Source organism: Nylanderia fulva, unplaced genomic scaffold (genome assembly GCF_048542155.1).
Source record: "Nylanderia fulva isolate GAGA-0341 unplaced genomic scaffold, ASM4854215v1 Scaffold7, whole genome shotgun sequence".
In the NCBI taxonomy this organism is placed as follows: Eukaryota; Metazoa; Arthropoda; class Insecta; order Hymenoptera; family Formicidae; genus Nylanderia; species Nylanderia fulva.
Window position 1 is genome coordinate 6645178 of NW_028190807.1, and position 16677 is coordinate 6661854.

Sequence of the window (16677 nt, forward strand, 5' to 3'; positions counted from 1 at the left end):
ATATTACATTATATTACTTTACAAAATTTAAATGATATTAATATTTCGCATATAGCTTCTTCAGTAACTTATTATTTTTATAGAGATTCATAAATTAGAGATTATTTAAACTTAAAACAATATAAATATGTTACTAAATTTCCAATTTTCAAAGTTGATTTTTTCGAAATCAAAGACTCATATAAATAAAGTGTATTCTAAATTTATTTATTTTTACTTAATATATATCACCCTTTATAAGATTTAAATCTTATATCAAAATTTCGGGTTCATATATCCTATGCATAAATCCTAAATAGAAATTAAAAACAAAGTTAAATAATTATTATAGTGTGTATATGTTGTTATCTCTGTTTAAGTTACAATTTTCTTTTTAATCTATATTTTTTTAATATTGGTATATATAATTTTAATATTTTATTATAGAAAAATAATAAATTAGGTAACTCTTACCTATCTTTGCTCGGTTAGACTTGTACAATTTGTAAGCGTTTTCTCCTTAGAAACGAAGCTTGTCTTTTTGCAAACATTTTTTTCTTTATAGTCATCGCATAAACTGGATCTTCTAAATGTACTAGGATACTGTATCTCTGTAAAATCCGCAAAACTCCTTTGTCTATTTCAAGAAATTAAATTATTTACATTATCATTGATTTAAGATCTCTGAATTAAAAAACAAATAAAATTTTCTAGAAAATATCGTGCTTCTCACCTAATATCCGGATTGCTTTTACAAAACTTTACTAGATCGCTTTTTTTATCTTCTTCTGTGATTGATCTGGAGTGATCTGTGAGTGATCTGAAGCTTACTTCTTCATTCCTTCTCGAATCTAATGTCGTTTTTGATTCACTTTGTTGCATTCTGTTTTCCTTCTCGTTTTGTTCCATGCTTGTCTCTGAGGATGCATTAATACTTTCTAGAACAGGATCGTGATTTTGATCCTTTGAGTTCTCGATATCGTGTTCCTCTTTTATTAACTAAATATAAAAAAGGAGATTAATTACAATTCGCGTACTGCATGTATTATTATTATTATTATTGTTATATGTATACATTTTCAAAAATAAAAATTTGTTATAATAATTATTAGATGTCCGGTAAAATAACCGTATCATCTCTCACAATCAGTATATTGATAGAGCGGATTTAATTGATTGTGACCAACAGTGTTCTATTGTTTTGCAATTTTCACAATAATAAAATAAATAATAAAAGAGAAATTAATTTAAAAAGAAATCAATAAGGCGCGAGTATGAGAGACAATTTTACGCGATTGATTATTATAATCTCAATGCTACATCGCATAACTGGATTGTGTTTTTCCACCACGCACTCATACCGTGATTGACCGATTTAAAAAAATTAATTTTTCCATAATTATTATAATAATCGCAAAACGATAAAGAACTTTTTTACTTGGTTTTCCTCACTCTGCATTTGCATACAAGAGATGATACAGTTTTTATCGGATATGTTTACATAATAAGCTTGTTATGAATCAAGCAGCAATGTCACATTTGTCTGATGAAGTATCCCAACGAATCTTAAAATATAAAAAAACAGTATCTACATATCTCTAAATTTTTTGATATCTAAATGGCATGTAACAAAAATAGTAACATCTTGCATATATATCTTTATTATTTGTTCATTAATTCTCACCTTATTTTGAGCGTAAAAATGTGATTGTGGCATATCGGAATGCACGTTGATGCTCTCTCGTCTACAAAAACCATCTGGTGCGGTAATCAGTACCGGAATCGGATTGATAGATGTTGGCGTTGACACTTGTATGTGTAACCCGCCAGTTGAAGATTGCAAACTCGATCCAGAAGTCATAGTTAATGAATTGTTACTGGAAGTGTCACGATATTCCGGAAACGGACTTGAGTTAAGACGTTCTATAAATGTCCATTAAAATAATTAACAAATTAATTAATTATTTCATACTGATTAATATAAAGAAGTAATATCAAATAAAAATAAATACAACTTTTCTTTCTATATTTTATCCAATTATAAAAAGTAAGAGAAAAGAAAAAGTACAAATAGAAATAAAATAAATTTAAATTTTTATATTTTATTTTTATATTTGAATTTGAATTTATTTTATTTTTTTATTTTTTATTGTACATTTTATTCTTATTTTTCGATTCTCTTATTTTTTATAATTGGATAAACTATAGAAAAAAGTCATAATTTATTTTATATATAGTAAAAAGCAGAAACAATGTTTCAGTTTTGTGTACGTGTAAATAACATTTTTTCAATCATATTTTTTATTTGCATTAGAAATTAAAAAAAAAATATATATATAATTGGATAATAAAGAGAATAATAGATTTTTACCAGCTTTTATATCGCGATGTATTGTTCGAATACGATCGAGATCGGCAGCAGAGCAAAGTGGAGTATCCACCTCGTAAGTGTTATTAAAAAGGCTGTAATTGACTTCGTATTCGCCGGTGTCTTTCCGAAAGGAAATAATGGATTGGAATCGATGACCCCACAGAATCTCCGATGGCAAATACGAGCTTCTCGCTTGCGTTGTCATGCCAGTAGATTCAATCACTCCTGTCAATATTATTAAAATTATCGTTATCATATCATAAAATATTTCAAATATCACTCTAATAAATTATGACATTTTTACAACCTTCCAACATCACGATGATCTCGAACCGCTCTTGCAACATATCGCTGGCTGATATCTTATAAAGTGGCGAATGTTGATCGATCTTATGAACAATCGTAGTGGGCCATATGAAAAAAATCTTATCCTCCTCCCCGTCGCCTCCTACTTGCAATTCCGTCTGGAAAAATGGCAATAATTCACCTTCCTTCGTAATCTGAAACATTACATTAGAATTAGAATGATCGAATAAAATGTACACATACGAATAATATACATATGCAATTAATTTCTTCTCTAAATTTTAGAAATGATATAGGTAGGGTATATAATGATGTAGGGTGGAATTATAGTCCTACTTTTCTCTTGATCATCTGGGCACGAACGTGGGCCTCGATGATGTGGCTTTTGCGCATATCACCAACCCGAAACATGAGGCAGGGCTGGCCGTCTCGTTGACAGATAACAGCATTGCGCGAGAAGAGCAACGTTTGTGTGCGCTTTTTAGGGCGCGATAGCTTGGCAAACACGATGCCGACCATAAACGCCTGTAGAATTACTCCGGTCATCGATTGGATACATAGGATGAAAATTGCTTCAGGACATTCGTCCGTCATATGCTTCGCCCCGTATCTGTATACATTAATTTATTTTTTAAAAATTTATAATAAAAAGATATGTATAATCATTATTTTTCGGATCAATTATACTTTCGGAATTTTTCTATCAATTATACTTTCAATCCAATTATAACTTAACGACACTTTAATAGCATATAATGTCGATGCGATCTTTTGATTGCAGCTATTAGAAATAAAATTGATCGATTTTGAAGTTTTATAATATAAAGGGAAAAATTTTATAGATTTTTTAAACACACGCATGCATATATATGCAGAATGATTTTCACATGAAGTGCATTCACTATTATCGCGTTTGATTTCTTATATGTCAAGATAAATAATCTTTAGTCATTTCTATTATTATTTCTTCATAAGCAATTCCAAGCAATTGTACAATGTAACCATTTCTTCGACCGCAACTTGAGATTAAAATCAATTATCAATTCTCTAAACCGACACCGACAATTTCCCAAGAATTATCTCAGATTATTATTTTTTCGAACTTTCTGTGTATAAATCAATCTCTCAGGTTTTTGCATCAATTAGTCACAATTAAATCATAAGAAATTCAATTTTTTGCTATTCGATGATATCTCTGTCTTCTTTATTTTTAATCTCTATATACGATTATTTTTTTCTCGACAAATGATTTGATGAATAAGTTATTCTAATTATATTGATGTTTTATGTGATAATATATGTGTAATTTACCCGATTGTATGCTGTGTCTCGACGGAGAAAAGGAAACAACTAGTGAAACTGCGTATATCCATGACACAGGGAATGAATGTTTGATTATTATAATTGTTGAGATCCAGATCACCATGACTGTATGCGATTAACCACCATATAAGTGCGAACCCCAACCAAGATAATAAGAAATTCATAGAAAATACTAAGAGTGTCCATCGCCATTGCGCATCTACCAGTGTTGTAAAAATATCCTGCAAGCAAAATAATTTACAATTTTTATTACAATGAGTTTAGCACGTTATATATATTTATAAAAAATTAATCACAATTTATTATAAAAATTTTAAATAATATAGTAATAAAAATAATAAAATAATAAGAAATATTTATTATATATTTATAAATTTTCTTTTAATAATATATTTAAAATAATAGCCATTTAAAGAGATACAACTCTTTATGAAATGTACAAATAAATAATGACCACCATGTTTAGATAGTATTAAATGCATGAACTAAAGAGTATTCTATTAATGTTTTATTATATTATTATTGAACTTTTACAATCAAATAGTCAGCAAATAGCCAGCAATAATCGACGTAAAGTCATGTCTTTTTATAACAACATGAGACTGCACTGCTATGACGTCGCGCAAATATTATTAAAATTAGAATAACAAATTCTACTTCTCTTTACTAAGCCTATTCACTAAACATAATGCCTTTAAATTATCATTTGTTTGCATCAACAACGAGTAATTTTTTCAAGTAGCGCTTTCAAAATATTAACGATATACGAAGTCGATGTTTAACTCTTCAAAAGATGAATCTTTCTTTCATTGTGGAACTCTTGCACGAAAAAAAGTCAGAACAATGGAAAAGAATAGTCATTATTTTTTCATTAACATATGAATTATCTGATAATTTTTTCAATAATTATCCAGTTACTTTATCAATAACGTGCAGTTAATAATAATAATAATTAATTTAAAAAAATAAACGTTGCATTTTTGTATATACTCTTTGTATTTATATATTTTATTAATTTCTTTGATCTAAATATTACAAGAAATATTTACCTGAAGATATCGCCGACGTCGTTTGGCAACATTTCCTTGTACAACATTACAGTCACCGTGTTTAAAAACAACTCTTTTTCGAACTCTTCTGGAACTAAATCTGGTTTGGCGATACCTTGAAAGAGAAATTGATCAAGTTAAATTTTTTTAGACTATATTTAATATTTTAATTATCTAAAATAAGGATTATAAATGACTATATTTAATATTTTAATTATCTAAAATAAGGATTATTAATGGGCAGTGTATTTTAATTAAATAACAAAAAATGTTTTTCATTATTTTAAAATATATATAATTTTAGTTAGAAAATTGACGTTTTAAAATCTGTTTTCCTATCAACTAATCGCAGAAGTTTGTAGATTAAAGACTCTGAATCTAATGCTACAGATTATGTATACATATGTGCTTATCGCGCAATTTTATCTTTTTAAATTTAAAGAGAACTGCATTTATCTCAGTCTGTATTTATTGTTAATTATTGAATACATACACATATTAATAATTTTCTTACTATATATAATATATAAATAAGTATTATGAATAACAAAATAATGTAATAATACAAACAAGAGATAAATAATTTAATTTATATGTAAATACATAAATACATATTATATATATTTGATAAATGATATCATAAAATCGAGATTGCAAATTTGAGTGAAATGACTATTTTCTGTAAATTGTGAATAAGTATGTTTTAACGACATTTCTAAACGCCAAAAAGCGCGTAGTGTAAAGTCGTCGTCGATCTATTTGCATCACGGGTCAATGTGTCAAGGTTGAGAGCCATGCGAAATCACGCAAATTTAGAACGTCATTTGCCAGACAACGATGTTTCATTTGAAACTAAAAGATAGCCAATTAATTCGAGATCTAGTTTCATCAAAGATATAATACAATTGCAGAAACAGTCTTTTAATAATTGTTTGCTCTTTGCATTCTCTATATAGGTAAAATGCAAATGTAATATATGTATATAACATAAGAAAAATGAGACAAATGTCATCAATTTTATATTTTTATATCTTATTTTTTTATATATAATAAAAAATGATATATGATATAATTAATTAAATGAATTATTTTTATAATTTGATGAAAAGAGATTTTTATTTTATGAATAAAAATTTAAAATAAATAAATTGTTTGAAATTAAATAATATTAAAAAATGTATATTTGTATAACAGTGCTCTCTCTTGATAAATAAATACGCTGAATGTAAAAGAAAATTCGCGTGTAGTCGGAAACATGAAAAGAATTGAATCTGCCTGATATACTCTTCCAGTAAAAAAAATTTCTACGCTTATATTATGGATTTATTGCCGTTAGTCACCATAATCGCGAATACTTTCTCGTTTTAACGACAACGTGGGCAGTTATTTCGAAACGAGAAATAACTTCTCACACGCCGTATTTCCATAATAAAATATAGGCTATTTATGAATTCTGCTTATTCGACTAAAACCACATAATAATAATAGATGGCTGCATAAATATTTCTGTCTACTTTTGTAAACAAGTTATAAAATGTTATATGCATATATTATGCATAAAATACACACACACTCAAGATATATATATAATATATAGAAGAAATCATTCTTATATAAAATATTTTTGTTATATTTTTTATTTAATATTAAAATTTATACGTAAATGACTGTTGGATGTTTCACATATCTAGCATTATATGTTTAACCTTTTGCAAACGAATTAATTTATAATTTTATAAATATGTCGGCTGTAGGAGCCTAACGCGATGTCTTTTGCGTCGGTTGTCTATTGCAAAAATTAATTTTATTGCTAATTCATTTATTATAAATTTTTTTATAATATGTAAAAGGAACAATTTAAGCAACCGGTCTTCTAAATATTTATCATATCTATCGGTTTCGAAAATCGGTTTTTTAAAAATAAATTAATAAATGATGAAAAATATGATTAAAAGAAGAAAAAAAAATATATATATATATATATATATATATTATAATATATATATTATATAAACAAAAATTAAAGATTCTGATATACACATAATATAATATAACCATATAATATACATATGTATGTTATTTATTAATTTACTAATTACTTTTTATTGGACAATTTTTTGATATTTTAATATGTGATTTATATTTATTTATTTATTATTATACACGATTAAAGAATAAGATTAAACAACAAGTTAACAAGAGCTAAACGTAGAAAACAAAGCACATATAATTTTATATTTGAAGAACATTAATTATATTTTAATTAATGAAGAAATATTAATGTATTATTAATTAGTATTAATTAAAGACTAATTCATTTTTTTAACAATTTAAACTTTGTTTTCTCCGCTTGACTCTTAATACTTTTGTATATCAATAATCAAATACAATCTATATATTAATAAATAAAAAAAAATTCAATATAAAATAAATAGTAAAATAACATTTAATTATGTTAATATTAACATATTTTATGAATAATAAATGTAGGTATAATTTATATGTGATAAGCTAAATGCGTGATAGTGCACATGCGTGTTAAGCATCAGTTCTCAAATCATACTAGTACGATTTAAAAAATCTTATTGTAGATTTAGGAGACATAATTAATAATAATAATATATAAATCAAATAAATGTAAAATATTCTATGATATATATACTTGTTTTATCTATAAAAAACATAAATTATCAGAATAAAATGGCTTTCTCAAATTCGTATAAGATGAGATTCAACTATATACATTGATGCAAAAATTAAATCATTGTATTTAATTTAAAAAAATTTTTTTGAATTTTTTTTTAATTTTTTAAAGTTTGTAATATATGCACAAAAAGAGTTCTAATAATTTTTATCTGTATTTCTTATTATTTTATATTTTTATTTTATTAGACATTGTTTATATTGAATAATAGGAGCAAGAAATTTTTAACTTACAATTAGTACGATTTAGAAGATCGGATACTCAATTCATCATTACACACATATATATATGTACGTGTGTGTGTGTGTGTGTGTTTGTGTGTGTGTGTGTGTGTGTGTACAATATAATTATTACATGATATTTAGCTTACAAGAGTGTTTTTTTCTATAAAATGTTCGAAATACAGCATTTTACACAATAGTATACCATTAAAAACTATTTAAAGATTACCTGGAAATTTTTATTGAAAAAAATTTATTTAAAGATTTTATTAAATGTTTTAACGAAAAAACATCGAACATTTTATATAAACGTTTTATATATATAAATATATGCGATATAATTAAAAAATTAAAACATGCTATATAATTGGTGCATATAATCAATGCAAAATAGAAAGAAAAAATAAGAAAGAAAGCTTCTCGAAAACGATTACTTGAGTAATTCTTCGCTCCAGGCTGTCTCGCCGGAAGTCGTCGCTTTAATGATCATCATTGACACTTGGGACATTGTTCGTCGTAATTCTGATAATTTGCTTTTTTCGCCCAAATGATGGATTCTCCCAACATCTGATGCGCGTCGTCGTTCCAACTTTGTCGTTTTCATTTTTCGCGATCGGTGTAAATTACACAGTAACCATTTGAAAATATTGGAGATCACACAGGCTTTTTATATTGTAAAAATAAACGATTTATTCATAGTCAATGAATTTAATCAATAAAATAAACACTTACTATATTATTTGTTTATAAAATTATATATATATATATATATATATATATAACTATACAACAAAATATAATTTATATTAAAAATTATAAAATATATTTTATTATTAAGCTATTATATTTACATATATTAAAAGTTGAAAAATTATCCGACAATTATAACTTTGACAAAATGCTAATTTTTTTTTATATTATTCTCATTGAAGATTGATGCCATTGCTTAGAATCTCAATCAAAATTAAATTTATAAGATCATGAGACGATTTGTGTATGTATACATAAGTACAAATATACTTGTATGGTAAATGCACTTTATTATGTATCACAATGATGGTTACGCGAAATATTTTTGATTTAATTATTTATTATATAGTAGTAATTTTTAAATTCAAATTAAACAATTAAATTGATGACCGTAAATGCACACAGATTAATTATGATTGCTCATTAAAGAACCAAGGTTGGCTGAACACTGCACATACAATTTCGGCTCTTGGCGGACAGAACGGTTTTTCTTTGTCTTTGGCACGATCCATTGTATTTGTTGAACTGACGAGAAGAGGGGAGTTATCATTCATTAACGCTAAACTTTTATTATCAATAACGTTAAACTTTCTATTATATAAAAGTAATAAAAGTAGACATCAAAATTGAAATACATCCAAATATAATTAAAAATAATTAAATATAATATAATTAAAATTAGAATTAATTTCTAAAACTTTATTTAAATAATCTTTTAACACTCAGAGAAGCATTCAACACGCTAAATGTGATTTTATTCAGAATATTCCGCGAAGAAACTAACAAATTTCAACAATGCATTCTAGAGATATTTTTCGATAAAAAGTATATACACACATTATGAATTTCTCTATTATTGAATTAAGAAATACGTATATCAAAATAAAATTATGATTTACTTTAATATTTCTCTTACTTTTATTGACGTTTCAACTTTTCAAAATAGCATTATTTTTATTAATATCTTAATTATCAATTTAAAGTGTTCACTTGTTTCTACAATACTTGCAGGCCTGTTGCTTTATTTGCTTGTACACCTTATCATTCCAGAACAGGAATATATTTGTATTCGTCTTATACGCCTCAAATTTTGCGTGTAGAACAATGATAAGTCATAAATACTCAAATCGTTAAAAATTCCAAAAGTCTCTAAACATGAAAAGATTTTTTAAAAGCTTATAAAAGTACAATTCTAATTTTAATTGTTTTAATTATAATATTTTTATGTTGTCGTCAATCTTATATGTTTGAATATATTTCTCTTTTTCTCAATTTTAATATTCACTTTTATAACAAAAAGTTTAGCATTATTGATTTTCTTTGCGTCAGTTTAATGAATTGTGTCAAAGACAAAGAGATCATCGCTCTGTCCACCGAAATTGCATTTGTAATGCTCAGCCAACCTGGTTTTTTAACGAACTAATTAATCTGCATTCATTTACAGTGATCAGTTGTCTGTTCCCAAAATAGAGAGTACAGTAATTAAGTCACTAATAGCATAAAAAATATTAAAGGCTTTTCTTCTTAATAAACCAATCAGAATAAGACCTTTATTTTGATCGAGGAAAAGAAAAAATTTCCAAATCATTTTTTTCAACGGCGAAATAATACTGGGGATTCGCTATATTTGAGGTCTTATAATAGTGTATATTATGATCCAAATTATTTTAAGATGATACTGTTAGTAAATACATCATGTCGAGCGTTTAAAATTAAGTTATTGAACAAACATTGAAAATTAAGTTATTTATCATTTTCATTCATCGTTAGATATCAGTATAATCTTTTTGATATCTCAACACTTTATTAAGTTTCTAATTACTTTATCTGATTCTAACTAATTTATAAATAACTACTTTATCTAATTTATTTTTTTTATAATCTTGATAAGATATTGTATATTATTGCTCTTCACGGTGAAAAACAGCAAATGCAGTTTAAACGATCAGTATGTAACGACATTCTCACGACGTTGCCGCACGCAAAAAACGATAAGCTTTTTCCTATCGGCATTAGCTTATGCAATGCATACATAATTGCACAAGGATGTACTATTGGAGAACTATTGCTATGAAGATATTAGTAACATTGATTCTTATAAAAAAGTTATTTATATCAAACAAGAGCTAAATTATGTTTAGATCTATAAATATTATTATATAAATAATTATTATAGATATATAAAGTTTTGATACTTGTAATGTTAATTATTTGATATACAAACATTAAAAATTAATGTTATAAAACATTATTTATATTTTTTTATTTATATATTAAAATTGCAAAATTTAAGTAAAATAATATATATCAAAAATTATTAAAATTATAATATAAATTTTAATACATAAGTTATATTATGCATTATTTCGATAAAAAAGAGATAATACATATTAATATTAGATAATAATATTGCAACAAATAAATAAAAATTGATATTAAATCTTACAAAAAATATCTTACGTGTAATATTACAAATAATCTTAATTCATTGATATAAATATTATTATTTTTTATATTGTAAAAAGGCAAGAAAAGGGAAAAAATTGTTTTAAAACTGAAAATTAAAACACGGTATTGTCTCAGAAAAATGCTCGTAATTGTTTCCACTTATAAGACAGTGAACTTTCCAAAAAATTTCATAAATAATTTCCAACAGTTTATTGAGATGAAAATGAGACGGAAAACAAGGGCAAATAAAAAAAATAAAAATGAATGAAAATAATAATATTAAACAATAATTTTTAATGTCAAAGCTAGAATGTCTGATGTCTAGCTGTCAGATGTCAACAAATGTTCATGTAAGACACATGACTTGAATTTTCTTCTTATTAATGAAGTAAAAAATTTTTTGTAAACGAGACAATATATTATATTTTTATCGTTATATTGACTGCAAAGTATGTTACATTCTTAATTTACATATTTACAGAATAATACTCAAATCAGTTTAATTCTATTGGCTTTGTTGTATCAAATCTTTCGAAATTAGTGTATTATAATTAAAATCGTAACACACACACACACACACACACACAAAATGCAAATTAGAATTTAATTTTTCTCTTCTTTTTTACAGTATAATGAATATATTGAAGTTTTAATAATTTAATTTATACGAATGAACAAATTTTTTATTTATTTCAATAGTTTTATATTTACAAAAAACAAATTATGTACTATGTACTTACAGCATCATCAAACAACAAAGATGAACCATTGTCGCTTATTATTAATTAATCTGATGTTATTGTGTAATGGCGTATTTTATATTTTAAACAGCACAAGTAGTAATCGACCTACTGACCAACTCGTTGGCATTTTCCGTTTAAGAAATGTTTGCGATAAGCGAAAATGAATTCCAATTATAATAGTGAGTTCATTATGGTATTTTTTTCCGAACTATTACAATTTGACAATCGATATTAGTCGAAGCATATTTAGAGCGCGAAAAAATAAAATAAAAAACATAAAGAATTATATTGTTTTAACGTCATATGTGTATGTAATAAGAATATTTTATAAAATTCAAACTATCAAAATTATAACAATATCAATTATATGAGTGGTGATTCGAGAATAAAATATCATATAATAAAACTAATTTTAGATCATTTACTTTTGAATTGCGCAATCTCTCACCTTAGCAGAGGACCCGACTCGCCCTTAAACCTAATCCTGTTACAGGCTTTTCTTTTAAACGTGCTCAGAATATCCTGCCTCTTCTCATTGATGGTTTCACCTGTCTCTTCTGCGGAATCTTCACCGCATAAATTTACTGCGACTGTGGTTGCTGGCATCGACATATGCACTAATATTTTATTCGAAAGTACTATTATGATACTGAGGATTTATCCTCATCAACCACTCTTCTTTGATCTTCTCTTAATCAATTTACAATTATAATGTCCAATTTTTAGAACAATAATTGATAAGACGATTTATAGTTTAATAATTTAATTAGAATTCAAATTTGTAAATACAAATCTTTTTAAAATTAGTCACAATTAGTCGATTATCTTTTCTAATTAAAATATATTTTTTTGTTCTATTTAATGATTTCTCTTTAATACTTGAATAAAATTGTAAAAAATTAGTACAATAAAAATTATTTTTTATATTTAAATTTTAATGTATCTGAAATTATATATGTATAATTAAAAATATAATTGAACTTTAAATTGTGTGTGTAATGAAAAAAAATTCTATTCTAAATAAATATCTTAATTCAAAAACGCAATTTATCTGCAAAATTCAATTATAATGAAAATAAAATGTTTTACGTTTCAAGATTTAGTAGAATTTGAAAATTTAATTGAATATTAATGAATTAATGGCAGATTTGTTTTATTCATTACTTGTTTATTCTGCGAAATTTCAAATGCAAATTCAGAAATTTATAATACTTTATAAGATGTTTTTGCGAACATCTAACTTAAATTTTTTATGCAAAAATATTTGTTGTTTGTGTTAATATGTACAATTCTCGATTTTCTATTTTGTTTATTCTAAAAATAATTTGTTATATGTGTGTGTATGTAAATCTGTTTTGTAAGTTTATATGTTATATATAAAAAATATATATATATATATATATATATATATATTGTACAATATATTATATCTTATACAAAAGGTTTAATATATACATATATGTTTATATATTTATATTTATAAATTTTACTTACAATTTATTTACCTTATTGGTATTTTCTATTTTTAAAAATTAGAACTTAATATTCTTCCTGAATTTAATAATTTATTCAACGTTATGATTTTCTTTACATCACACATATAATAATTAATTAAGTGTTTTTACATGAGTATTTTATCAATCCAATTTTGCCATTGCTTATTTCACGATCGTTTTCATCACTCAACACAAACTCATTTACCACGTCACGGAAGATCATCATATTATCAGAATATTATATTGAATTATAATTAAAGTTCTTTTTTACCACTTTCAATACAATACAATAAACACGGATAAATCACGAATTTAATTGCATCCAATGGAGATTCACTACTATTGATGTGCAGTTCGTTCAGAATCGGCAGCCGTCATTTTGCGCGCTTGATTAAGCCTCTGCCGAGATTGCGGCAAAGTATGATCGTCGCGAGAATCCGCCAAGTGAAAATAAATCGTAAGAGTGCGCGTAGGCGAGCGTGAGCGTGAGCATGTTCACGATACACGTGCACGTCATCGCAAAAGAAGGACGTGATGTGACGTGTGACTACGCAAGTAGATAAGGTTGCAGCGCGGTTTTATCAATTCCGATTTTGCAAATGTACTCGTAATAACAGGCCTAAAATCAATGCACAATTTTTATGTGAACATTTAAACTGGCCAAAATCTATTGTTTTATCAAAAACGCAACAATCTCTTTATAATTCATATTTTTATTATTGTATATTAATTGCGTATAATGACAATAATTGAAAGTTAGAAATTAGAAATTGAAGATGTTAAAAGATGTTTCATCGGTAATTCACAATTAGGGAATTGTGATTCAGAAAATGAAAATATAATTGAGATTTGAAAAATGATAAGTAATTATATAATATATAAAAAAATTATACCTGCTTTTGTCTGAAAGATCTAATTAACTTATTTGTTTTATCAAGGATCGTAAAATATTTATAAAAAATTTTATCTTTTTTTTATAGTAATTCACGTGAAAATAGTTTGTAATAACTTATGTAGTCTACTGTCTACTTTGTATTTGATTAGCTAAAGTAATGGAGTAAAAAAATATAGATTTTATTAATTAATCTATTAGTAAATACACATATGCATGGTTATCAATATTTATTGCTTCGATCTTTTTCGATCTATACATCTCTATATTTTAGATTTAATTAATTTATTTTTATTTATTTATATATCCTTATAGAGTATATATCTTTATCGAATGAATTACTGCAAAGGGCAGGTGTCAAATAATTCACAGAATTAAATTTAAATTGCAAAAAAGAGAATAAAGAGCAATGGAAGAGCGGCTATTCTCGTAAGAATCTATTTCAAGCCTCGTTTGGAAAGCATTCAAAAATGAACAAAGTTTCTCGTATAGAGTATAGGAAATAGTTTCCCAAATTGATTGAAATTAAATTATCATTAAAATACAATATATCAATATAAATTATATCATGAAGAATAATTATAAAACTTTCCTACAAAATACAATAGATACAATTATATAAAAATTTTATATCAAACATATATATAAATTGATTTGTGATATTAATTTACATATGTTTATATACAGGCAACCTTTTCTCAGTTTTTCTAATTTTACTTTTTCCAAAAAAGAATAACGCAAAAATTATTTCATAATTTTTAATTATTCTTTTTATTAGTCTTTTTATTTATATATGAAGTTTTTAATTGTTATTTTTTTCTGTATATACAGACACAAAAAAGAAGACATATTAATATATTTTATATGTATAATTATACATAGTTACATTTGATCATATATGGATTTTTCCCCGAGTGTAATATATTATATAATTAAATTGCAAATTTTACTTTGTAAAAAGAAACAATACAAAAAATTATACTTTAAATAATTATTATTTTTCTATCAATTTTTTAAATTATTTTTTCTATATGTATAAATAAGACTACATAATAAAAGAAAAATATATATGGATATTCTGTAGATATTTTATTGATATGTAACTATAATCTATAATTTTATATATAATTATATGTACAATTTTATTTTTCGTTAATTTATCATTAACTTACATTATTATCTTTTATTACTTAATTAATTTAGTTGGTTATAATTAGAAACTTTGAATGAATAATACATACATTATCTATATATTACATATACTACATTATATACATATCAATATATTATAATATAATAATATTACGTGATTATATAAAATACTTTACATTATTTATTTACAAATTTGAAAGTATATTCGTTACTGTTTAATGTTTAATGTTTAATGTTAAAATCTCTACAGAATATTTTGATCTCAAATACAATTTACTTTAATCTGTGAATTTTTTGATCAATAGAATTCAATTTTAATCTAGCAGTCATTTTTATTAAAGAATTATTCTTATAGTATCATAATTTCATAATAATGTGCGCTATTTTATCAGCTTTCGGCATTTCAGTTCCATCATGAGAAATGTCCTCATGTTGGGATCTTGTATCTTTTCCATGATGGTCTTCTGTAAATCCACATTGGATGCTTCTAATACACTACTTAATTTTTCCGCATATTCGATCCATACGCAGTTCGCACATCCCGACATACAGCAAGTGGTTGGTTCTGTTAGATCATCAGTAGAAGTTTTTTTTGCAACATCAGTCCCATCATTGTTGTCCTTTTGTATTGACAAATGCCGTCGAGCACAGAGTAGACTTTTAGCAATGAATGGGCTCGATCGACATGTAGGATTCATCTGTTTTGGAGCAAAACGCATCATATTGTAGTATATGCAGTGCGAAATAGCTTAATGCTTCTATAATAAATAAATAAATTTTTTTCTATACTAGAGAGTTAAATTAATTTTTTGTAGTAGTTATTGTAATGTTTCTACATAATAGTTAAATTATGATTTTTTTTTTAATTATGTAAAATAGTTGTATGATTCTGTCAGTTTTTCTATCACAGTGATGATAGTTAAATAAATTAAAACAAAGGTCTTATATTTCTCTAACCTGTATGTGTAACGATGAGAGAGTGTAACACCAAGAACAATGTTGCCAACTTTTCTCTCAAATAAATTTCCATTTTATAGTGAGACACACTATATATATATATATATATATATATATGTCAGCGATGTGTTCTTTAGGCTTAATATATAATACAAAAGTATAGGATGATTATATAGGACTATTTAGAAATAATAGTTTTTTAATAACTTTATTTTGCTGGCTTATCCAGCAGGAATTATCTGAGATTTTTTCCTCGTACTTTATACACTCATATATTTATTTAAAC

General features: G+C 25.1%; 2 protein-coding genes across 5 annotated transcripts; both read right to left on the reverse strand.

Annotated features, from left to right (window-relative positions):
- On the reverse strand, positions 1-12869 carry LOC114929685 (ATP-sensitive inward rectifier potassium channel 12). 4 transcript variants are annotated; one of them, XM_029301317.2, is made up of 10 exons: positions 8388-8643; positions 5029-5143; positions 3968-4200; positions 2993-3266; positions 2658-2850; positions 2351-2575; positions 1664-1902; positions 713-978; positions 454-616; positions 1-291 (listed from the first exon to the last, which is right to left on the reverse strand). In XM_029301317.2, exons 1-9 carry the CDS (start codon positions 8555-8557, stop codon positions 454-456), a joined length of 1878 nt encoding a protein of 625 aa, XP_029157150.1. In that variant the 5' UTR covers positions 8558-8643; the 3' UTR covers positions 1-291. The 4 variants fall into 4 exon arrangements, with proteins under 4 accessions (XP_029157150.1, XP_029157151.2, XP_029157152.1 ...); XM_029301318.2 differs by lacking the exon at positions 8388-8643 and adding an exon at positions 12343-12869 and having other exon boundaries at positions 4-291; XM_029301319.2 differs by lacking the exon at positions 8388-8643 and adding an exon at positions 11892-12051 and having other exon boundaries at positions 4-291.
- Positions 12870-15352: 2483 nt separating this feature from the next.
- LOC146720427 (oxidoreductase-like domain-containing protein 1) lies at positions 15353-16477 on the reverse strand. The gene is made up of 2 exons (XM_085488569.1): positions 16392-16477; positions 15353-16132 (listed from the first exon to the last, which is right to left on the reverse strand). The coding sequence occupies exon 2, from the start codon at positions 16130-16132 to the stop codon at positions 15815-15817; it is 318 nt and encodes a 105-aa protein (XP_085344695.1). The 5' UTR covers positions 16392-16477; the 3' UTR covers positions 15353-15814.
- Positions 16478-16677: the final 200 nt, after the last annotated feature.